Source organism: Taudactylus pleione, unplaced genomic scaffold (genome assembly GCF_031769625.1).
Source record: "Taudactylus pleione unplaced genomic scaffold, aTauple2 ptg000522l, whole genome shotgun sequence".
NCBI classification, from domain to species: Eukaryota; Metazoa; Chordata; class Amphibia; order Anura; family Myobatrachidae; genus Taudactylus; species Taudactylus pleione.
This window is the reverse complement of record NW_028284924.1, coordinates 704,317-727,751: the sequence shown is the minus strand read 5'-3', so window position 1 is coordinate 727,751 and position 23,435 is coordinate 704,317. Positions and strand designations below refer to the sequence as shown.

Genomic DNA, 23,435 nt, shown 5'->3' with positions numbered 1-23,435 from the left:
CTTTAGGAGCGGGTTCTGTCTCTTTTATTTGAAGAATATATTTTACAGCTCTCACAAGTGCTGGTATATTCAATTCAGAGGGGGGTTCCTAGGTTACTAGGTAAGGGTCTCCCTTTTTACAACATTTGTTGAAAGGCTGTAGAGGTAGCTGCCAGACTCTGCACTGAGGTAGAAATTACGTCTACCCATGCGGGAGGCAAAGGATTTGCAGGGAGTACCTGCTGTGGCCATCCCACAGGGGGAGCTACCACAGTGACCACTAGGTGGTCCGCAAATTTTGCCAGCACCTGTGAAAAAGTAGCCCTGGGTGGTTCCTGAGGAGAGGACACCGGGGCTGATGGGCCCGGGGCAGTATAACAAGATGCAAAAAAACCATCCTGAATGAGGTCCTCTGAAACCAAACCTGCTGAGCAGGACTTACAAGACACCAGAGTGGGAGCAGCAGGCTGCTTGTCATTCTTGCCTGTTAGACATAGCTGCAAGAATAATGTAACACACAATCTGACACAGTGCAGTGAGCAACCCAGATGTGTGTGTAATATGGCACAGTGTAGTGCGCAACAGCGATACATAATATGCAATAGCCTTCCCAAATATAGGGATATGTGAGGTACAATGAACCCCCTATACTTTAGTATGCCCGGGTTATAGTAGAATACAGGGAAAGGTATAAAATGACAGTAATAGGGAAAAAAAGAAAACAGACAGCAGCGCTAGGACAAGTCACATACAAATGCAGAATATACAATATAACTGCAGTGGGCATTAAAATCAACTACACAGGCCGCAGTGGCTTGTAGGATATAGCGCTGTATAAACCTGGCCCTTGAGAGAGGAACAAGGAAACTGGACCCAGCGTTCCCGGAGACCTGAATGCAGAATATGGCTGCCGTGAGTCCCAGATCCTGCCAGACACCAACGAAACGGAGTTGCCCCCCGGCTGTGGGTGGGGTATAGGGGGAAGGACCGGAGCATCCTAGGATTGAAAAGCTTTGCTGTTGGTGTCCGGTCCTCCAAGTCCCACCTACACCCCATTGTCTCCCCTGTGGAGCCCTATGGACCCTGAAGAAGAAATAATATTATATTTATTTATCTACTCTTGACTCCTTTGCATAAACTCCATACTGAGGATATTGGAATAGATGCGCCGGCAGTTAGCAACGAGCTGTGGTGACGTTTGGGCTTAGTAACAGTTCTCCCAGGCAGAGGGGCTCCGTTGAGTAAAACAAGATCATTGCGAGCAGATGGTGGTTGCGCTTCCTCCATAAAATACATGTTGAGGTACAGGATAGGGAAGTGCTGCGTGCAAGAGATCTACACACTTATCATACAAGGACACATTCCAAGGGAATTTTTTATTGAAATTACATAACTTTAGCCCCCATGTGATAAGGAGAAGAACATTTATAAAACAAGTCTCTAGAGACGCATGATGGGGGGTAAATAAAAAGTGCAGACATAAAAAGGCAGCTGGTGTGGGAGCGTTGGTTAGTTCCGTGTTACACAAACAGTGGGAGGGGCTGGAATTCAGTCTTGTGACGGCCTGTGAGTGCACAATAACACTGGGTGTGGTAATTACTGCATGGCGTTACACTTCGCTCTCCTATCCGTGTGACGACAGCAGGGGGCGGCTTATGTTACTATTTGTGGTCATTGCAGAGAGCTCCCACCTGGAAGAAAGAGAAAGATGTGAGTAAATCGAGGGTCAGGGAGGAAAGGGCTCACTGAAACTAAACAAGTTGATGGAATTACATCCACTGACACCCGCTTCTCACCTGATGTCATGAGGCAGACAAGACTGGTCCAGATTATAATGTAAAACGGCCAATTTGCACAGAGTCTTTAAACTAGGACCTGGAAAAAACACAGACTGTCAAACATTCACACCTACAGAACCTGGCACACAGTCCTCTCTCTCCTAACACACGGAATCCAGCACACAGTCCTCTCTCTCCTAACACACGGAATCCAGCACACAGTCCTCTCTCTCTTAGTACACGGAATCCAGCACACAGTCCTCTCTCTCCTAATACACGGAATCCAGCACACAGTCCTCTCTCTCTTAGTACACGGAATCCAGCACACAGTCCTCTCTCTCCTAATACACGGAATCCAGCACACAGTCCTCTCTCTCTTAGTACACGGAATCCAGCACACAGTCCTCTCTCTCCTAATACACGGAATCCAGCACACAGTCCTCTCTCTCTTAGTACACGGAATCCAGCACACAGTCCTCTCTCTCCTAATACACGGAATCCAGCACACAGTCCTCTCTCTCTTAGTACACGGAATCCAGCACACAGTCCTCTCTCTCCTAATACACGGAATCCAGCACACAGTCCTCTCTCTCCTAATACACGGAATCCAGCACACAGTCCTCTCTCTTCTAATACACGGAATCCAGCACACAGTCCTCTCTCTCCTAATACACGGAATCCAGCACACAGTCCTCTCTCTCTTAGTACACGGAATCCAGCACACAGTCCTCTTTCTCCTAATACACGGAATCCAGCACACAGTCCTCTCTCTCCCCTAATACATGGAATCCAACACACAGTCCTCTCTCTCCCCTAATACATGGAATCCAACACACAGTCCTCTCTCTCCTAACACACGGAATCCAGCACACAGTCCTCTCTCTCCCCTAATACATGGAATCCAGCACACAGTCCTCTCTCTCCTAATACATGGAATCTAGCACACAGTCCCCTCTAATACACGGAATCCAGCAAACAGTCCTCTCTCTCCTAATACACGGAATCCAGCACACAGTATCCTCTCTCCACTAATACACGGAATCCAGCACACAGTCCTCTCTCTCCTAATACACGGAATCCAGCACACAGTCCTCTCTCTCCTAATACACGGAATCCAGCACACAGTCCTCTCTCTCCTAATACACGGAATCCAGCACACAGTATCCTCTCTCCACTAATACACGGAATCCAGCACACAGTCCTCTCTTCTCCTAACACACGGAATCCAGCACACAGTCCTCTCTTCTCCTAACACACACGGAATCCAGCACACAGTCCTCTCTCTCCTAACATACGGAATCCAGCACACAGTCCTCTCTCTCCTAACACACGGAATCCAGCACACAGTCCTCTCTCTCCTAACACACGGAATCCAGCACACAGTCCTCTCTCTCCTAACACACGGAATCCAGCACACAGTCCTCTTTCTCCTAATACATGGAATCTAGCACACAGTCCTCTCTCTCCTAATACACGGAATCCGGCACATCTCTCCTAATACATGGAATCTAGCACACAGTCCTCTCTCTCCTAATACACGGAATCCAGCACACAGTCCTCTCTCTCTTAGTACACGGAATCCAGCACACAGTCCTCTCTCTCCTAATACACGGAATCCAGCACACAGTCCTCTCTCTCCCCTAATACATGGAATCCAACACACAGTCCTCTCTCTCCCCTAATACATGGAATCCAGCACACAGTCCTCTCTCTCTCCCCTAATACATGGAATCCAACACACAGTCCTCTCTCTCTCCCCTAATACATGGAATCCAACACACAGTCCTCTCTCTCCCCTAATACATGGAATCCAACACACAGTCCTCTTTCTCCTAATACATGGAATCTAGCACACAGTCCTCTCTCTCCTAATACATGGAATCTAGCACACAGTCCTCTCTCTCCTAATACACGGAATCCAGCACACAGTCCTCTCTCTCTTAGTACACGGAATCCAGCACACAGTCCTCTCTCTCCTAATACACGGAATCCAGCACACAGTCCTCTCTCTCCCCTAATACATGGAATCCAACACACAGTCCTCTCTCTCCCCTAATACATGGAATCCAACACACAGTCCTCTCTCTCCTAATACATGGAATCTAGCACACAGTCCCCTCTAATACACGGAATCCAGCAAACAGTCCTCTCTCTCCTAACACACGGAATCCAGCACACAGTCCTCTCTCTCCCCTAATACATGGAATCCAGCACACAGTCCTCTCTCTCCTAATACATGGAATCTAGCACATAGTCCTCTTTCTCCGAATACACGGAATCCAGCACACAGTCCTCTCTCTCCTAATACACGGAATCCAGCACACAGTCCTCTCTCTCCTAATACACGGAATCCAGCACACAGTCCTCTCTCTCCTAATACACGGAATCCAGCACACAGTCCTCTCTCTCCTAATACACGGAATCCAGCACACAGTCCTCTCTCTCTTAGTACACGGAATCCAGCACACAGTCCTCTCTCTCCCCTAATACATGGAATCCAACACACAGTCCTCTCTCTCCACTAATACATGGAATCCAACACACAGTCCTCTCTCTCCTAACACACGGAATCCAGCACACAGTCCTCTCTCTCCCCTAATACACGGAATCCAGCACACAGTCCTCTCTCTCCTAACACACGGAATCCAGCACACAGTCCTCTCTCTCCTAATACACAGAATCCAGCACACAGTCCTCTCTCTCCTAATACACAGAATCCAGCACACAGTCCTCTCTCTCCTAATACACAGAATCCAGCCACAGTCTTCTCTCTCCTAATACAGATATGAAACCACCCCCCCTTCTTTTCCTATCTAGTAATCTCAGTAACAGCAAGGGCAATGTAATGCGACAAAATAAGACCTGATATTCATATAAATGTATACACAAAAAAGCAAAGGACCAATACTACTTATTGCTATACCTATAAATCCAAAGACATCACTCACTGGAAGCCTTAGCAGATCAGACCTAAACCTAGGGAGCACGTACATACATATATAGTTGCACTCTCCTTGCTACAGTGCTCCCACCTGATCCATGAGCCTCCAGCTATCATCTGACAGCACCTCACTTTCTGCCCTGTGGAGAAAGGTCACAGTAGGACCGGAAACAGCACTATCAGTACAGGAAACAGCAACTGCTGACAACTTGGAACCAGCATTGCTACCAGAAGTGGGATCTAGTAGAGGCGAAGGGGTGGGGGGTGTCAGAGCACCCTATGCTATGACATAGGCCACCACTGGACATAGTGTGTGCACATTAAAACACATACACTTTATTATAGAAATTGGACCATTGCAGCAGAATAGTACACCTTCAGTATCCCTCCTACCCACCATATCCACGTTCCAACTAGCAAACAGTAGTGCTACTTACTGAAGTCCAGAATATACAGGTCTGAATGATCCATTAGATAGAATTCATCTTGGAGATCCTGGTCCTGAGAAGGGCTGGAGTAGAAGAAAAGAGTAGAGTACCACAGGAAGGTCAGTTATACAACGTCTTGTTTGTGGTCCCCTTTTATTACTATAATCTGCAGTCTATGCCTGGGTCCTCTCTTATCACTATAATCCTCAGCCTATTCCTGGGTCCACTCTCCTCTGCATAAAGCTATTTTCAGGTCCATTCCCTTCAGCATCTATAAGGTTATTCCTGGGTTCCCTCCCCACAGGATATCTGGTCAGAAGGTCAACAGTAACCATGTCGACAATCCATGTCCACACCACAATGTCGACATGGTTCAAACAGTCGACGTGCACCTGAAATGTCGATACGCAGAGTATGCCGCTGGGAAGGTTAGGCTGGGGGGGGGGATGGGTACACACACACACACACACACACACACACACTATAAATCTTGGATTATTATATTATTATTTTTGTCATTTTTTCCATTCTTATCACCTGGTGCCCCCAAAAAGCAGGATTTTGTCACCCACGATGCAGCAACACTGTCTGCGACGAGCACAGGGTCCTTTTCCTTGGACTTCAACACGCTGCCAGCGTCCCAATTCTGAGAAAGGACAAATTAAATAGTAAGTACAGCTTTAATTGTATAGAAATATGCTTTTCACCATCCTCCAGATATCCGCGACTCCACTGCTGCCCTCCACATACTATCCCTAACATCACTGCTGTCCTCCTATACATCCCACCTCAGTCTTCTCACATTCCCAGAGAGATCCACATACTATCCCTAACCACTTCTGTCCTCCTATCCTTCCCACCTCACTCTTTTCACATTCCGAGAGGCCTCCACATTCTATCCCCAACTCTACTGCTGTCCTCCTATACTTCCCACCTCAGTCTTCTCACATTCCCAAAGACCTCCACATACTATCCCTAACATCACTGCCGTCCTCCTATACATCCCACCTCAGTCTTCTCACATTCCCAGAGAGATCCACATACTATCCCTAACATCACTGCTGTCCTCCTATACTTCCTACCTCGGTCTTCTCACATTCCCAAAGATCTCCACATACTATCCCTAACATCACTGCTGTCCTCCTATACTTCCTACCTCGGTCTTCTCACATTCCCAAAGACCTCCACATACTATCCCTAACCACTGCTGTCCTCCTATCCTTCCCACCTCACTCTTTTCACATTCCGAGAGACCTCCGCATTCTATTCCCAACTCTACTGCTGTCCTCCTATACTTCCCACCTCAGTCTTCTCACATTCCCAAAGACCTCCACATACTATCCCTAACATCACTGCCGTCCTCCTATACATCCCACCTCAGTCTTCTCACATTCCCAGAGACCTCCATATACTATCCCTAACATCACTGCCGTCCTCCTATACATCCCACCTCAGTCTTCTCACATTCCCAGAGACCTCCATATACTATCCCTAACATCACTGCCGTCCTCCTATACATCCCACCTCAGTCTTCTCACATTCCCAGAGACCTCCATATACTATCCCTAACATCACTGCCGTCCTCCTATACATCCCACCTCAGTCTTCTCACATTCCCAGAGACCTCCATATACTATCCCTAACATCACTGCTGTCCTCCTATACTTCCCACCTCACTCTTTTCACATTCCGAGAGACCTCCACATTCTATCCCCAACTCTACTGCTGCCCTCCTATCCTTCCCACATTGCCTAGGAGAATAACATACCTGTCTCAACACATCAACCCCCTTTTCAAAATGTGCCCTCAAGAGCGATACACATATCAACTTAACGTACTGCCCAAAACAATTCAATAGACACCTTCATGGCCTAATACAGGAGAAATTGGAGAAAGGGGGAACGGTATTTCTCCATATATCAACAGGTAGAAATGCAAGATATCTCCTACACCATAAATCACAAGCGGTCATAAACACACTACATTATGCAACATGGCACCAGGGGAGGGAGTAATAGAGAGGGGGGTAGGACAAGAGAGACGGAGAAAATGCAACATTACAGAGGCATCAAGGGAGCATTTTTTCAAAGGGCCATCAAGTGGGTGTGTGGAAAAGCAGATACACAGGTGTAATGCGTCACAGAGAGGACACCGGGTATTGCACTTACCAGGTGTGTATTTCCACAGGTCCTGAAAGTGACGGTTAAGCCGTGCATTGTATCCACCAAACACATACAGTTCTCCTCGATATGAAACTGCAACAAAGACACGACATTGTGCTACCTTATAATATAGGAGTACTACTGATTGTACATTGACCCCGAGAATCTATTATCTTGGGGCATTATGGAGAAGTCTCCAGACACTGTAATAACATAGCAAATCTGTAAAGGATTTACCCGTCATATCTCCCTACACCTGCAGGTGTCATCATTACATCTGCTGAGCTATAACTCTATATGCAGGGTTTCCCAATCTCAGCTCTCTATGCTCCCACAGGGACCATTAACTAAGCAATAAAATAGGGAAGTAAATGCATCGGAAATGTAGTACATAACCATAGAGTGCTTTTTGGCGGGTCGGGAAGGAAAAATATCCTGTTAACCGTGTCGCCATCTACATAGAGCTCTCGCTCATACAGCTGACAGTATAGGCAGCAGATTTGTCTATTCTCCTTCACAGAGAGCACCAGGGCAGTAAGACCACTGTCATCAGTAATTAGTAACAAAAGGTAATCCTGATGTCAAAAGCGCTGTAAGAAAATACTTTACATAAGCAGTACCCCCAATACTGTCCGAATGCACCGTAAAATAAATCTCAAATTATAAGGCAACCATTTATTTTATGGACACATTTTGCTATACTCTCCCTTTGCAGGGACAAGTTCATATCAATTGCCGGGGTAATCTCCTCTTCCAACAAATTATCACTACAATCTCCGTACAGTAAGCTGAGGAAGAGTTACCCATGGTGCACTAGTAAACCAGACTTGCGGGATGCACTCCATGAAGTTCTTATTTAGCTTAAAATTGTTACAACTTTTGGGGGCCCTATTCGGATCAGAAGATGGGCCGAGTGTCCTGTCCACCCGACATCACATGGTGTATAATGGCCTGAGTGTCCTGTCCACCCTACATCACATGGTGTATAATGGCCTGAGTGTCCTGTCCACCCTACATCACACAATGAATAATAGCCTGAGTGTCCTGTCCACCCTACATCACATGGTGTATAATAGCCTGAGTGTCCTGTGCACCCTACATCACATGGTGTATAATAGCCTGAGTGTCCTGTGCACCCTACATCACACAATGAATAATAGCCTGAGTGTCCTGTCCACCCTACATCACATGGTGTATAATAGCCTGAGTGTCCTGTGCACCCTACATCACATGGTGTATAATAGCCTGAGTGTCCTGTGCACCCTACATCACATGGTGTATAATAGCCTGAGTGTCCTGTCCACCCTACATCACATGGTGTATAATGGCCTGAGTGTCCTGTGCACCCTACATCACATGGTGTATAATAACCCGAGTGTCCTGTCCTCCCATCATCACATGGTGTATAATAGCCTGAGTGTCCTGTCCACCCTACATCACATGGTGTATAATGGCCTGAGTGTCCTGTCCACCCTACATCACATGGTGTATAATGGCCTGAGTGTCCTGTGCACCCTACATCACATGGTGTATAATGGCCTGAGTGTCCTGTCCACCCTACATCACATGGTGTATAATAACCCGAGTGTCCTGTCCTCCCTACATCACATGGTGTATAATGGCCTGAGTGTCCTGTGCACCCTACATCACATGGTGTATAATGGCCTGAGTGTCCTGTCCACCCTACATCACATGGTGTATAATAACCCGAGTGTCCTGTCCTCCCATCATCACATGGTGTATAATGGCCTGAGTGTCCTGTGCACCCTACATCACATGGTGTATAATAGCCTGAGTGTCCTGTGCACCCTACATCACATGGTGTATAATAGCCTGAGTGTCCTGTGCACCCTACATCACATGGTGTATAATAGCCTGAGTGTCCTGTCCACCCTACATCACATGGTGTATAATGGCCTGAGTGTCCTGTGCACCCTACATCACATGGTGTATAATAACCCGAGTGTCCTGTCCTCCCATCATCACATGGTGTATAATAGCCTGAGTGTCCTGTCCACCCTACATCACATGGTGTATAATGGCCTGAGTGTCCTGTCCACCCTACATCACACGATGTACAATGGCCTGAGTGTCCTGTGCACCCTACATCACATGGTGTATAATGGCCTGAGTGTCCTGTGCACCCTACATCACATATGTATAATGACACTTGAGTGTCCTGTACAGACAACAATTACATGGTGTATGCTCACATGCTGAGTGGCTCCTCCTTCCCTCGGGTAGAGCAGTGGACTGAGGTGGTTCCAGCCAGCTTTCTGTCATTAGATCAAACACTCGTATTCGATTGCAGTAGATCTCATTGTTAGAATGAAAGGGTCCAGAACGATCAGCACGGCCGCCAAATACAAACATTTTACTACCGATCACTGTGGCAGAGTGGAAGTCTCTCCAACGAGCTGGGGTGCCCTGTGGATAATTTTGGGGTGTCAGAAGCTGGATCGCTTTACACTGTATGTTCCCCCCTTATAAAAAGCCAAGAGAAATGTGGAAAAAAGAGATCTAAGGAGGGCTCACACTAGGGAATGTGGGGTAGATGGGTGCATGGAGGGCTCACACTAGGAAATGTGGAGTAGATGGGTGCATGGAGGGCTCACATTAGGGAATGTGGGGTAGATGGGTGCATGGAGGGCTCACATTAGGGAATGTGGGGTAGCTGGATGTATGGAGGGCTCACATTAGGGAATGTGGGGTAGCTGGATGTATGGAGGGCTCACACTAGGGAATGTGGGGTAGATGGATGTATGGAGGGTTCACATTAGGGAATGTGGGTTAGATGGATGTATGGAGGGCTCACACTAGGGAATGTGGGATAGATGGGTGCATGGAGGGCTCACATTAGGGAATGTGGGGTAGATGGATGTATGGAGGACTCACACTAGGGAATGTGGGGTAGATGGATGTATGGAGGGCTCACACTAGGGAATGTGGGGTAGATGGATGTATGGAGGGCTCACATTAGGGAATGTGGGGTAGATGGATGTATGGAGGGCTCACATTAGGGAATGTGGGGTAGATGGATGTATGGAGGGCTCACACTACGGAATGTGGGGTAGATGGATGTATGGAGGGCTCACATTAGGGAATGTGGGGTAGATGGATGTATGGAATGGCATCCACAAGAAGATAGGATCTCGCACCAACCTGTATCTATAATTCTTGCTAATACAGAGATAAAATTGTATGATCTAATACCCTAACACTTCATAAATTTTGTCTTACAATAATAATAAATTTGTATGAAGGTGCTACCTGACAATCCTATAGTAATACAGCAGAAACAAAGAGAAAGAAAGGATAATAGTCTGGTGCACTTTAGGGATCACTGTGGTTTAGATCAATTTCTCTGTTTGCATAATAAAATATAACTTTTATTTAGATTCATTAAAAGATAATATTAGGTCCAAAATCGTTAGAAGGCGAAATAATTTAAAATAAATAGAGTAGAATGTGTAATATCTATACATAGATATATAAGAAACAAAAAGAAGTGATTTAAAATATCATTATCGCCTGTCTGTTTTCTGTATATATATATAATAATTTTTCTGGATCTTATGTACTGTTAGTTTATTATATTCTTAAATAGTAGTCCTATATTTTTCTCAGTACAATTTTAATATCATGGGGAATGTGCTCCCTGATACTGTCGAGATCAATGTGAAATATCCCCAGTATTAAATAAACTGATAGTTGTTTATTGATAGAGTCTTTAAATAAACAATCAGTTTATTTAATACTGGGGATATTTCACATTGATCTCGACAGTATCAGGGAGCACATTCCCCATGATATTAAAATTGTACTGAGAAAAATATAGGACTACTATTTAAGAATATAATAAACTAACAGTACATAAGATCCAGAAAAATTATTATATATATACAGAAAACAGACCGGCGATAATGATATTTTAAATCACTTCTTTTTGTTTCTTTATATCTATGTATAGATATTACACATTCTACTCTATTTATTTTAAATTATTTCGCCTTCTAACGATTTTGGACCTAATATTATCTTTTAATGAATCTAAATAAAAGTTATATTTAATTATGCAAACAGAGAAATTGATCTAAACCACAGTGATCCCTAAAGTGCACCAGACTATTATCCTTTCTTTCTCTTTGTTTCGGATGTATGGAATGGTTACATTGGGAATGTGGGATAAACAAGTTGGGAAAATGGGGTAGACTGTTCTATGGATGGGTCGCACTGCCTCTCTCTCTAACTAGCGCCCTACTTCTCTGCTCCACTATGCCTCCCAGTTTGAGGGGACTTATTTCCACTGCACTATTTTTCCTTCAACTCCATTTCCGATCCTATTCAATCTGGCCTCTGCCACCTCCAATCCACCTTCACTTCTGCCTTTCAAATCAGATGCCTCTGTGTCATTGTCGACTCCGCTCTCTACCCACATACAGGCCATATCTTAATGGTGCAGCTTCCAATAGAACGTCTCCAGAATCTGGCCCTAATTCACCCCTGATGCCACCAAAACTCTCTTCCACTCACTCATCATTTCCCACCTAGATTATTGTAACCTCCGCCTCTCTGGCCACCCTCTTATCCACTCCTCCCCACTTACTTCTATTCTTAACGCTGCTGCACGTCTTCTTCTACCATAGCACTAGCAGTGTCCCCAGTGCTCAGCTTCCTAGTCTCCTAATCTCAGTATTAGATTCAGCTCTTTCTGGACTGGAAATGGTTAAAACTGGTTGTTCAATTATCCAATACCTACAATCATGCTGCTATTTATACTTCAAACTAAAAAAAGGAGGGCATTCTGGCTTGAAAAAGGCTACAATGTAGCCGAAACGCGTTGCTGCTGTTTCTCTTCCTTAATTCCTTCCCTGCATGGTATGAGGATTTATTGACTGCTACACTGGTGTGAGATTCCGTTGGAGAGGCTAAGACTGGGACGGAGACAGGCGTTGACTGTGGATTCATTACATACAGCTATCCCGCTTGTACTCATCACCTGATTGTGCTTCCTACTTTGCAAATCAGTGAGACGGGAGCTGCCGGCTGCTTACCGCTACTTGTCCTTCAGCTCCGCTTATTAAGTGAGACGGGAACCGCCGGCCGCCTGCCGCTACACGTCCTTTAGCAGTTTCGTCCATCACATCTCAGACGAATTACATTTCACCCACGGAGCCGCCGATATATGCAGCTTAAGTGCCCGACTGTCTCCTGTACTTAGGGCCTGATTCAGAGCCGGACGCTCTGACAGAGCACTCACTCTGAATCAGGACCAGCCTTCTGTGCTTTTAGAGCGGCCTCCTGGCTGCTCGCATAGCTGTGGGTGACCACTCACAGCTTTAGCGAGCGGCCAGGAAGATGGTCGCGATGGTCAAGACCATCGCAACCATCGGGCTTGCGACGAGACCCTTGTGGTAGGGTCTCGTTGCCGCAAGCCCTAGAGTGCTTTCGGCTCTTACAGAGCCGAAAGCACTCCCACTGACATCACTAGTGATGTCAGTGGGGCCGGCCCCAGACGATAGGCGTTCCCATGGGAACGCCTCCGTCTGGGCAGCCATGCCCCCGGCCTGCCCACCAAAGGGGGCGTGCTGTCACTCAACATCGACAGCACGCCCCCTTTGGTACAAGACCCGGAGCGACGGCTTGCCCGTCGCTATCCGGGTCTCGCGCATGACGGAGCCGGCTCCGTCGTGCGCATACGCACTGGGCCACCATCGACCTGCTTGCGAGCGCATATCGCTCGCGAGCGGGTCTGAATCAGGCCCTTAGTCCGATTGTCCCCGGCATTTGGTCTGATTAGAGACAGGAGTTTCTTTTGTGGCAGGTACCTGAGCTGTCCAGACACCCTTCGGGGTTACGTTGTTTTCAACTACAGGTATAACCATATTCCATATACACAAGTGCATTAATATACGGGACTATATCAATACCTGCAGGGATTTGCATTGGAACTTCTCCAGACCTTTTTTATTATGGTCATACGTGTCCCATTATAATCAACTTTAGTCCATGACTTACATATAAATAGCCCTACAGTATTATGTATCTGTTGTCTTGTTAATTGATATCCCAATCATTTGTACTTTTAGGATTTTTAACTATTTTGCCAAGTGGTGCGCTATATTTGTATGGTTAATTATATGTGCGGATTAGGAACTTGATCAACTCCTGTCTTGCATTAATCGTTATACTGCTAGTGTAATTCAATATATAGGTTTTATTACATTTTCTTATGTGTTTACCCTATGCTAAGGTGGAATAAATTGTCTATTTTCTAGAATATATTTGTGCACATCTATTTGTTATCGTCTATGTCCGAACATAGTTATCAGAGTGCAGTGTTTTTATGTTTTTTCACCTTATAAATGTTAATACTATCTGATCAACAGAGTGAAAGTTACCTCTAATTTATTTGTCATTTACTTTCCTCTGTGCACAGACACCCCTGCCTGGCTGTAACATACATTGATATGGAAGAGTTTCCTGGTATGAAATTGGTTACTCACTTTGGCATTCACCAGAGTCCAGCTCAAGGATTTGTTATCCAGTTTATGAATATCGTTAGAGAAGCAATCAGCCTGCCAAAGAATAACAGAAGGATGCGACTAAGACATTGTTTAACAGACACTCGGGCGAAAGTGGACATTCATAGAGGGTCACATACCTTTGGGGCCGACGAACATTCACAGACTGTCACACACGCAGGCAGGAGCCGGCGGACACTAAACAGACTGTCACACGCAGGCAGGAGCCGGCAGACACTAAACAGACTGTCACACGCAGGCAGGAGCCGGCAGACACTAAACAGACTGTCACACGCAGGCAGGAGCCGGCAGACACTTTACAGACTGTCACACGCAGGCAGGAGCCGGCAGACACTAAACAGACTGTCACACGCAGGCAGGAGCCGGCAGACACTAAACAGACTGTCACACGCAGGCAGGAGCCGGCAGACACTAAACAGACTGTCACACGCAGGCAGGAGCCGGCAGACACTAAACAGACTGTCACACGCAGGCAGGAGCCGGCAGACACTAAACAGACTGTCACACGCAGGCAGGAGCCGGCAGACACTAAACAGACTGTCACACGCAGGCAGGAGCCGGCAGACACTAAACAGACTGTCACACGCAGGCAGGAGCCGGCAGACACTAAACAGACTGTCACACGCAGGCAGGAGCCGGCAGACACTAAACAGACTGTCACACGCAGGAAGGAGCCGGCAGACACCAACGGACAGTCACACGCAGGAAGGAGCCGGCAGACACCAACGGACAGTCACACGCAGGCAGGAGCCGGCAGACACCAACGGACAGTCACACGCAGGCAGGAGCCGGCAGACACCAACGGACAGTCACACGCAGGCAGGAGCCGGCAGACACCAACGGACAGTCACACGCAGGCAGGAGCCGGCAGACACCAACGGACAGTCACACGCAGGCAGGAGCCGGCAGACACCAACGGACAGTCACACGCAGGCAGGAGCCGGCAGACACCAACGGACAGTCACACGCAGGCAGGAGCCGGCAGACACCAACGGACAGTCACACGCAGGCAGGAGCCGGCAGACACCAACGGACAGTCACACGCAGGCAGGAGCCGGCAGACACCAACGGACAGTCACACGCAGGCAGGAGCCGGCAGACACCAACGGACAGTCACACGCAGGCAGGAGCCGGCAGACACCAACGGACTGTCACACGCAGGCAGGAGCCGGCAGACACCAACGGACTGTCACACGCAGGCAGGAGCCGGCAGACACCAACGGACTGTCACACACACGGGCAGGAGCCGACAGACACTAACGGACTGTCACACACAGACAGCTGCCGGCAGGCACAGACATATTCATGGACTGTCACACAGACGGGGCCCACAGATATTTACAGACTGCTACACGCACAAGGTTTATGGACATTCTAACATTGTAGACCCCTCTAATAAAAACATCTGATACAAAAAGGTAAAGTACTTCTACCTACATCCAGGAAGGGAAGTGGAGCCGACAGAGGTGTGTGTTATAGGAGAGATTTTACCTACAGAGGCAGTAAGAACAGGGGTGGTACTGCAAATGGGCTGTTTATTGCACAGAATGCGCTGATAAATGAATGTATGTAGAAAAGTTATGTACATCATATCAGTGGCGTCACAAGGGGGTGCTGGCCGCACCCGGCTGTCACCCACTCAGGGGTGAAACCAAAGTGCAGACTCCCCGGTAACATTATGTGCAGCACTCGGCTCCTGACACAGTGAGGCAGCTGGCACTTTGACACAGACTTGTCTTTCGGGGGCAGCTCGCATCTCCCGGAGTGACTTAATCGGGGGTTCGGGACACGCCCTACCCATGAGGCCGAGCCCCTCCCACGAGGCCAGGCCCCTTTTATTGCCAGCCCGCGCGACTGCACAACAGCCCTCCCCGCAGCGGATGTCACCTTATGGAGGGACGCCGCTACATCAGATGGCTAAACTTTAAATAATGGACTTATTGTACAAACAAATATAGGGCCGTATTCAATTAGAGGCGAAAAGGCCACGATCAGCGAAAAGTTTGCCTGTTTTCCGCCCTATTCAATACCAGGACGTTTTTGCCTGCGCGAAAACTCCGTAGGCAAAAAGAGGCAATGAAGTTTCTCCACCCAGAGGCAAGCGAAATGTAGGTGCAAAATCTCTGTTTTGGGGTACAAATGTGGGGGACTAGATTCAGAACCCTTTGGACAGCCCCCAATCCGCCACCGACAATGACTAATAAGGCAAAAAAACAAAACAAAAAAAACCTTAAAACACCCTAAAAACGACTGGTATTTTGGGGGGGGGCTGCAAGGTTAAGACAGGTGTTTTTAGGATGCACGAGGCTGCAGCAGGTGTATTTTTGAGATTTTTTTACATTTTCACTTTAGAGACACCAAAATATGCTAGTACTCATTTACATGTACCCCAAATTTAACTACGGTACTTTTTTTTTTCTCAAAAAACATTGCTTTATATCATTTTTCCACACTTATGCAAGTATGCATATAACAGCCCTTTGACTCAATATAAGATCACTAAATACCTTTATTAGGGCTATTAATACACTTCTAAATTGATTCCCAGGGTCAGTTGGGCTTTTTATGGGGTTCAGACTGATTTTCCCAAAACATGCTGTCCTTTTCCCTAGTTTCGTTGTTCACTACATTCGCCTATCCGCGTTTGCACTGGTTTTGGAATTGAATAGGGCAAAAAGAGGGGACACGCATGGTAAAAACATAGCGTCAAAACTGGCGAAATCATCGCGCTTTTCGCTGATCGCGGCTTTTCACCTCCAATTGAGTTCGGCCCAAAATGTGATCGGCACCAACACATAGGAACACCTACAAATCACGCTTCAGTTACAAAGTTAGGGGAATCAAGAACCCTTCATTGCCCAACAATAAACTGTGCATTGCTCTCACCTGCTGTTCGTATCCACCAAAAATGTACATGGTCCTCTCCAAAACACAGGCCGAGTGACCGTCCCGAGCACCTGGAATCTGGCCAGCCACCTGAGGAGTTGCCCACTGCTCAGTGCCTGTAACAGAAAGAAGACCGACTCATTAAGATAGTCACACATGAAAGCATGCATGAAGCACAAAGAATAAGGCCAACCTGTGTGGAAGGTGTACAGCTTGTTGCAGGCCCCGTCTGTATCGTTACGTCCTCCCCAGATGTAGATGACATCATCGATGAGTACAGCCGTGTGTCCATACCTCATATAGGGAACCGTGTAGAGAGAGCAGCTGGCTGGAGGGAGTTTTCTCCAGCGGAGTGACACTACAAGGAGATATACAATGTATTACTGCGAGTGGCTCACCCGCCCAGCCACAGAAGACACCCAGTGGCCTCACTTCACCTACCAGCATTGAACACATGCACGTCGATTTTCCTCAATGTCTCGTAGTCTTCTCCAGAGCAGTAACCACCGAAGGAGAACACTCGATGTCCCACAGCTACTGCAGCATGATTCACCCGTCGTGGACCCCCCTCTAGGTGCACCGTCCAGCGAGGCATCCCCCCACTGCATGCCGAAACACGACGGGGGCCAGTGTCAACACATCAGAGCCTGATGGTGGAGAAAGAGAAGGGGTTGAAACAGATGGTGAAAAGAGGTTAAAGATCTACATGTAGTGAATAACCAGGTCACCATTCAGACCTGCACAGCCATCATGAATATATAACGGCAGTGTTTCCCAACCTCGGTCCTCAAGGCACACTAACAGTCCAGGTTTTAGGGATATCCAGGCTTGAGCACAGATGGTTAAATCAAAATAAGTGTAGTACTATTTAAGACACCTGTGCTCAAGCATGGATATCACTAAAACCAGGACCGTTAGTGTGCCTTGAGGACCATGGTTGGGAACCCCTGTATTACGGTCTACAGCAAAAATTAAGAAAAAATAAATAAAAAAGTGATTGAGAAGGGATCTCATTTGTGCACTACACAATTATACATGGAGCAGTTACTTTCTCTGCGCATCAACCCTACACATGAAAAAGGGGAATGCAGACGTGACGTATTCCTTTAGGAATGTTAATGCACGAGGGCCATTCCATAGAAAGTGAAACGAAATGGACAAAAAATTATTTTGCAAAATCACTGCTTTTCCAAGGTAAAATTGGTCTAAAAACCCATCAGTGTTCCCTATACTGGTGAAGAGACATGTGGCAACGCTAGTATTTCTGCAAAAGCTATTCCTGAAGCTGGCTACTATAGGAAACAAATGCACGTGAATAGCAGTATTTCAGGAGGAAGTTTAAAAGGTTTGTTATGACTCAATAATATAAATTTATGTACACATACTTTAGTACATTTACTACTAATATAAAATAATTAACCCACGAGGGCCTGGGTTCCATTTGGCGTATATATGGGAGCAGAAAGGGCTATTAACCATTGTACATGCTGGCATCTGACATGCATTTGTTAACGTACTTTAAAACAGAAGTCAAAACACAAACTAATTGCCTTTGCTAAGCGTTTACAATTGCTTTACATGTGCACATCTGTGACAAAGCAGGAATATATCATGTTCAAGCAAATGGATGTGGATAAGTTTCTTATCCATATCTTGTATGTTTACAAGGAGTTGCCACGGAGATGAAAACATTTTCATGCAGACCAAATGCGCAAGCAGGAAAATAGCTGGAGCAAACAAGCGCTTCACAGAAGTCTAAATGACTTCTCCTGTCACACGAGTAATTCAACTTTTCTTCAGGCCAGCAAGAAAAAAAATAAATTGACCAACGACCTGCGGGAGCGCACATCATTGGTCGTTCGACGTTATCGTTCATCGTTTTAGCGTACATACTGGGCAATATAGTGAACGATAACGATATCGTTCAGTCGTCCAAAATATCGGCAAGTGTGTATGCACCTTTACTCTATTCCCAAATCTGAATTAGGCCCTACGTCAGCTTCCCCTGAATTGCTGAAGATATAAAAGCCTCGGACCATCTACAGACAGAAAACTAGGCTGACCTCAGAATCTCGCCTCAGCAGTCCCCCGATTTCACTGGGGCCTCCTCTACTGTAGACAGAGATAATGTAAAAAGACACCAAGTGCGCTGTCAATCAACAGGTTGTCAGCCCCTGGGATATGTAAAAATCTATGTCTATAAACCAGCGCTTACATATAACAACAAGTGTATCAAAATTAAATGAAAACAAACATTAGTAGAGAAACGGATGTGTAAAAGGTCATATCTCACATTTATTACATATACAAATAAAAAAATATTAGCAAAGTCTCATAGGAGCATAAATGTAAACTCAGTACTCTTTAGCTTTTCAGCTGCTAGGAGGACCCTTTATTAGATGGTGGATTGGACACTAGCTGTGTTCAGGAAACCTCAGAAAAAAGTCATTGCAGAGTGCATGCACAGCAAATATTTACGAAGTGGAATAATCTTTGTATAGCAGTTCAACTAGCAGATAACCGCACAGAAGAGTTGAATTCGGTGGTCCACTTGTAGCTGTGTCCTGAGTCCAATAGGAAAGGGAGCTATCTGAACAGCATTGTGTCCAAAGTCCGCAAAATACAGGAGTCACTTCCAAAACCAATGCAGCAGTAGTAGGAATCGCTTAACGCGTTTCGCTGGATAATGTGCGTCCAGCTTCATCAGAAGGAGATTAAGAGCAGTCATCCCGGGTGAAGGACTACAGCTGAAAATAATCCCTAATAGAGTCCTTCTGCCCCACAGCAGGTTTCGGTCCTCCCTGAGCTTGCCTTAGGACACCTACGCTACGGTTTGACAGGTGTACTGCCCCAGTCAATAGGCCAAAAAAAGCCCACTGTTCAGCCAGACATCTTCTGCCAAACTCCAGCTTTCTGTTAAAGAAAGACTTTGGCCTTCACACTTTGACTCCCCTTCAACTTCTTCCCCATGAGACAGTGGCATCAATAAACATCAGGAATACTGACAACCCATTGCAACAGACTCAGTAGCTCCGTAGACAGAGCCAATGACTAAAGCGGAGACAAACAATCTCCGGATGGCGGACAGCCTCTGTTGTCTCTCCCCCCAGCAGTGTGATATGAATAAATCTGCCTGTCCGACACTCACCTCATCATGAGCTACACATGGACAAAAGAAGCAGATCAGATCAGTATTTTGAACATAGCTCTTAGCTGCAGTGAACTCAATTCTCATGTGACTTCAAGCAACTCAGCTAACATGAAGTATTTGCTTACAGTCTTTAGTGGCACAAGATAGTCAGTACAAGCATCTCTTATGGATTATAATCAAGCAGAATAAACTTTTATAACTGACCCAGCAAGGGGGAGTGTATCCTGCAGGTTGGGAACCATCAGATGGACCCCCATTTTAGGGTGGAGTTCCAAATCCCTCTACTGTATCGTGATCCTGATTTTCAGTGAGAGTTGTCAGTGCAAGACACTGATTAGAAACATACAAGCCTTAATGAGTATTAACCACAAGAGGGAGCTCTTCTACTTTTCTTCGCATTGCACCACCCAACGCTACTAAGATCACTTGTTAACCTTTGAACCCCCAGGACAGTTTAATTTCTTCATCCGAGTGAAATCAAGCATAACAAAATCAGCCTTAACCTAAGACCTGATCAATTACCTGGTGTCCTGTAAATGTATACAGGGTCACCCCTCACCTAAATGTATGTCACAAAGAAACAGCAGGCTGTTGTCACCAATAAGAGCAAAACAGTACCTGTTGCATGCTCACAATCAGAGCCTGCACACGACTCTCCTATCCCTGAGAATGGTGACATAAAGCTACTAACAAGACTCATGCAAAATCCTGTTACAAGAAATCAGGGTTATCCTACAGAGCTACTAAGCAAGCACATAAAGCAGGTACTGGGTCACAACAACCTGGAATGCAAGCACTATGACCTTTGTAGATTCCAGGCTTCGGTGGACCAAGAGATGACCGACTTGCGAACAGACATTGAGCTGCTCCACGAGCAAGTGGAAAAACCTTGAGAACTGTATGAGGCGTAACAAACTCAAAGTGAGAAATATAGCAGAATCCACTAACATCCCAGATTTCTTCCCCTACCTGGAGGGTTATTTACCCAACGACTACCGGAAGCTCCCATGGAACAGTCACTTACATCCTGCATCTTCTCGGTAACAAAGATACTTCATAACCAGAAAGTGCGATACAGGTTGGGATTCCATTTTCTTGTGGCCCTTATTCAAAATTGAAGACACACATCAACAAAACCTTAAAAAATTAATTTGTTACAAAAATAACAAACAGATATGAGTCAAATGAGCAAAACAAGAGCCTCATCAACACCTAGGAGAAGAGGTTCATCAAAACAAGAGCCTCATCAACACCTAGGAGAAGAGGTTCATCAAAACAAGAGCCTCATCAACACCTAGGAGAAGAGGTTCATCAAAACAAGAGCCTCATCAACACCTAGGAGAAGAGGTTCATCAAAACAAGAGCCTCATCAACACCTAGGAAAAGAGGTTCACCAAAACAAGAGCCTCAACACCTAGGAGAAGAGGTTCATCAAAACAAGAGCCTCATCAACACCTAGGAGAAGAGGTTCATCAAAACAAGAGCCTCATCAACACCTAGGAGAAGAGGTTCACCAAAACAAGAGCCTCATCAACACCTAGGAGAAGAGGTTCACCAAAACAAGAGCCTCATCAACACCTAGGAAAAGAGGTTCACCAAAACAAGAGCCTCATCAACACCTAGGAAAAGAGGTTCACCAAAACAAGAGCCTCATCAACACCTAGGAGAAGAGGTTCACCAAAACAAGAGCCTCATCAACACCTAGGAGATGTTCACCAAAACAAGAGCCTCATCAACACCTAGGAGAAGAGGTCCACCTTCCCAAACCGGACTCAAAGTTAAACACAATTGAAGCCCCTCAGGTAATTTCATACTGAACCAGTAGAGATCTTAACCCCATATTCTTATCATAGAAGGACCTTGGTTTCCCCTTTAAAAGCGGAAATTATAGTACTTCATCTGCGCTTTCCTGGTCCCCTCATGGATACACAAACTTTTTTCCGAACTCCATGAACCACCGCCGGAGGTGTTGTAACAGGAGGATACTCTGCCCCACATCAAGTTGAAGGGCCAAAATTTACTCTATTGTACTAAGGTCTGCAATACCGCAGACCATCTCATATTCTTTACGTCTGCAACCTATTTGAGACACCACAAAGCATACACAAATACTAGTATGGCAATCTTGAAAGCTGTCAGATGCCTAATAACTTTCTGTTGTCAAACACCTGGAGTTTATCAGCCTCTCTCATAGTATTTGGGAATGTTGTCCTACACCTCCACCACAGCATCTCAATGGGGATCAGGCCTAGTTATATATCCCAAAGCCTTGAATCTTTTCCAAGGAGCTGTAGATTTTGGTGTCCCTAAAGTCATTGTCCTGGTGCATACTCCAATTTCAGCCAAGCCTCAGATTACTCTGGTATAAAGATAGGTTCACGGTGTATTCACGGTGTACGCAATGATTGTAAGAAGACGGGTCCTTTGACTGGATAGCAGCCCTACACTGCATATGGTTACGATTCATTCCACAATTTTGGTAACACACTGCGTTTGGTGCATTTTGAAATGTTTTGTGTGGCCTATCTGGTGGGCTTAGTTTCAGAAGTTTCATGTGTTTTTCAGATGCAGTTCCGCAAACCCCAGTCATTCTGTGATGTGTTTTGAGAAAGAAGGGGCTTCTTCCTACCTCCCCTTTAATTGCACAGTCTTACAGAGGCCTGTGGATCCCTGGATGCAGTGTTTGGGGTCCCTGTGATCTCTCAGAGCGCTATGTGGCCAGACCTGTTAGGGACTGTCGGGACACCTCTCCTGGGAAGGTCGGTGACTGACTGTAGTGTCCTCCAAGTGTAAACAATAAATAAGTGTACAAAGTGGGTCAGATAATGAGGGAACCCAGTTACTGGTATGAAGGGGTGCAGGGGACCCCAAAACAGAGATGAAGGGGGCAGATAATAAAATGAGGAGGATCTAAATCCTGGGGTGGAGGGGAAAAGATAATGAGTAAACCCCTTTGCCAGGATGAAGCAAGCTAGAAAATAATGGGATCCCAATATCAGAATGGAGAAGGCAGGTAATGAGTGTTCATACTATATAAAACTGAGGGTGCAGACTGTCACCAGGATGGAGGGTGTCAGTCACCCATATACATACATTGAAGAGAGGGGGCACTTACTATACCTGACTGGATCATATGACACATGCAGCACATAGGACATATAACAACCCCCCCCACCCCACAAGAGCAGGGATACGGGTGTGAAAACATAACTCAGGTCACACAGACATCACCTGGCGGCCTCTGCTCCCGACTCCCAGCACTTGCTACCTATTCTATGCCACCTCCATCCGGAAAGCTCCTTTTCCGCCACACTCTGCCGGAAGTGACTAGCTGCTACTGACACCCTTCTTTCGGAAGCAACCTATTCCCACTCCCACACTGTAACGAAAATGCACCCGTCAAACGCCACACTCTGCCGGAAGTGCACCAGTCAAATGCCACACTCTGCCGGAAGTGACTGACACCAAACGCCACACTCTGCCGGAAGTGACTGACACCGAATGCCACACTCGGCCGGAAGTGACTGACACCAAACGCCACACTCTGCCGGAAGTGACTTTTAGG

General features: G+C 46.3%; 1 protein-coding gene across 2 annotated transcripts; it reads right to left on the bottom strand.

Moving 5' to 3' along the window:
• Window positions 1–1,336: 1,336 nt before the first annotated feature.
• Window positions 1,337–23,297, bottom strand: KLHDC3 (kelch domain containing 3). Of its 2 annotated transcripts, XM_088450703.1 has the most exons (11): window positions 23,102–23,295; window positions 17,161–17,366; window positions 16,913–17,077; window positions 16,720–16,835; window positions 13,795–13,866; window positions 9,502–9,715; window positions 7,295–7,381; window positions 5,664–5,772; window positions 5,136–5,209; window positions 1,776–1,854; window positions 1,337–1,670 (listed from the first exon to the last, which is right to left on the bottom strand). In XM_088450703.1, exons 2-11 carry the CDS (start codon window positions 17,312–17,314, stop codon window positions 1,604–1,606), a joined length of 1,137 nt encoding a protein of 378 aa, XP_088306829.1. In that variant the 5' UTR covers window positions 17,315–17,366; window positions 23,102–23,295; the 3' UTR covers window positions 1,337–1,603. The 2 variants fall into 2 exon arrangements, with proteins under 2 accessions (XP_088306829.1, XP_088306830.1); XM_088450704.1 differs by lacking the exon at window positions 1,776–1,854 and having other exon boundaries at window positions 23,102–23,297.
• Between the last annotated feature and the right edge of the window lie 138 nt (window positions 23,298–23,435).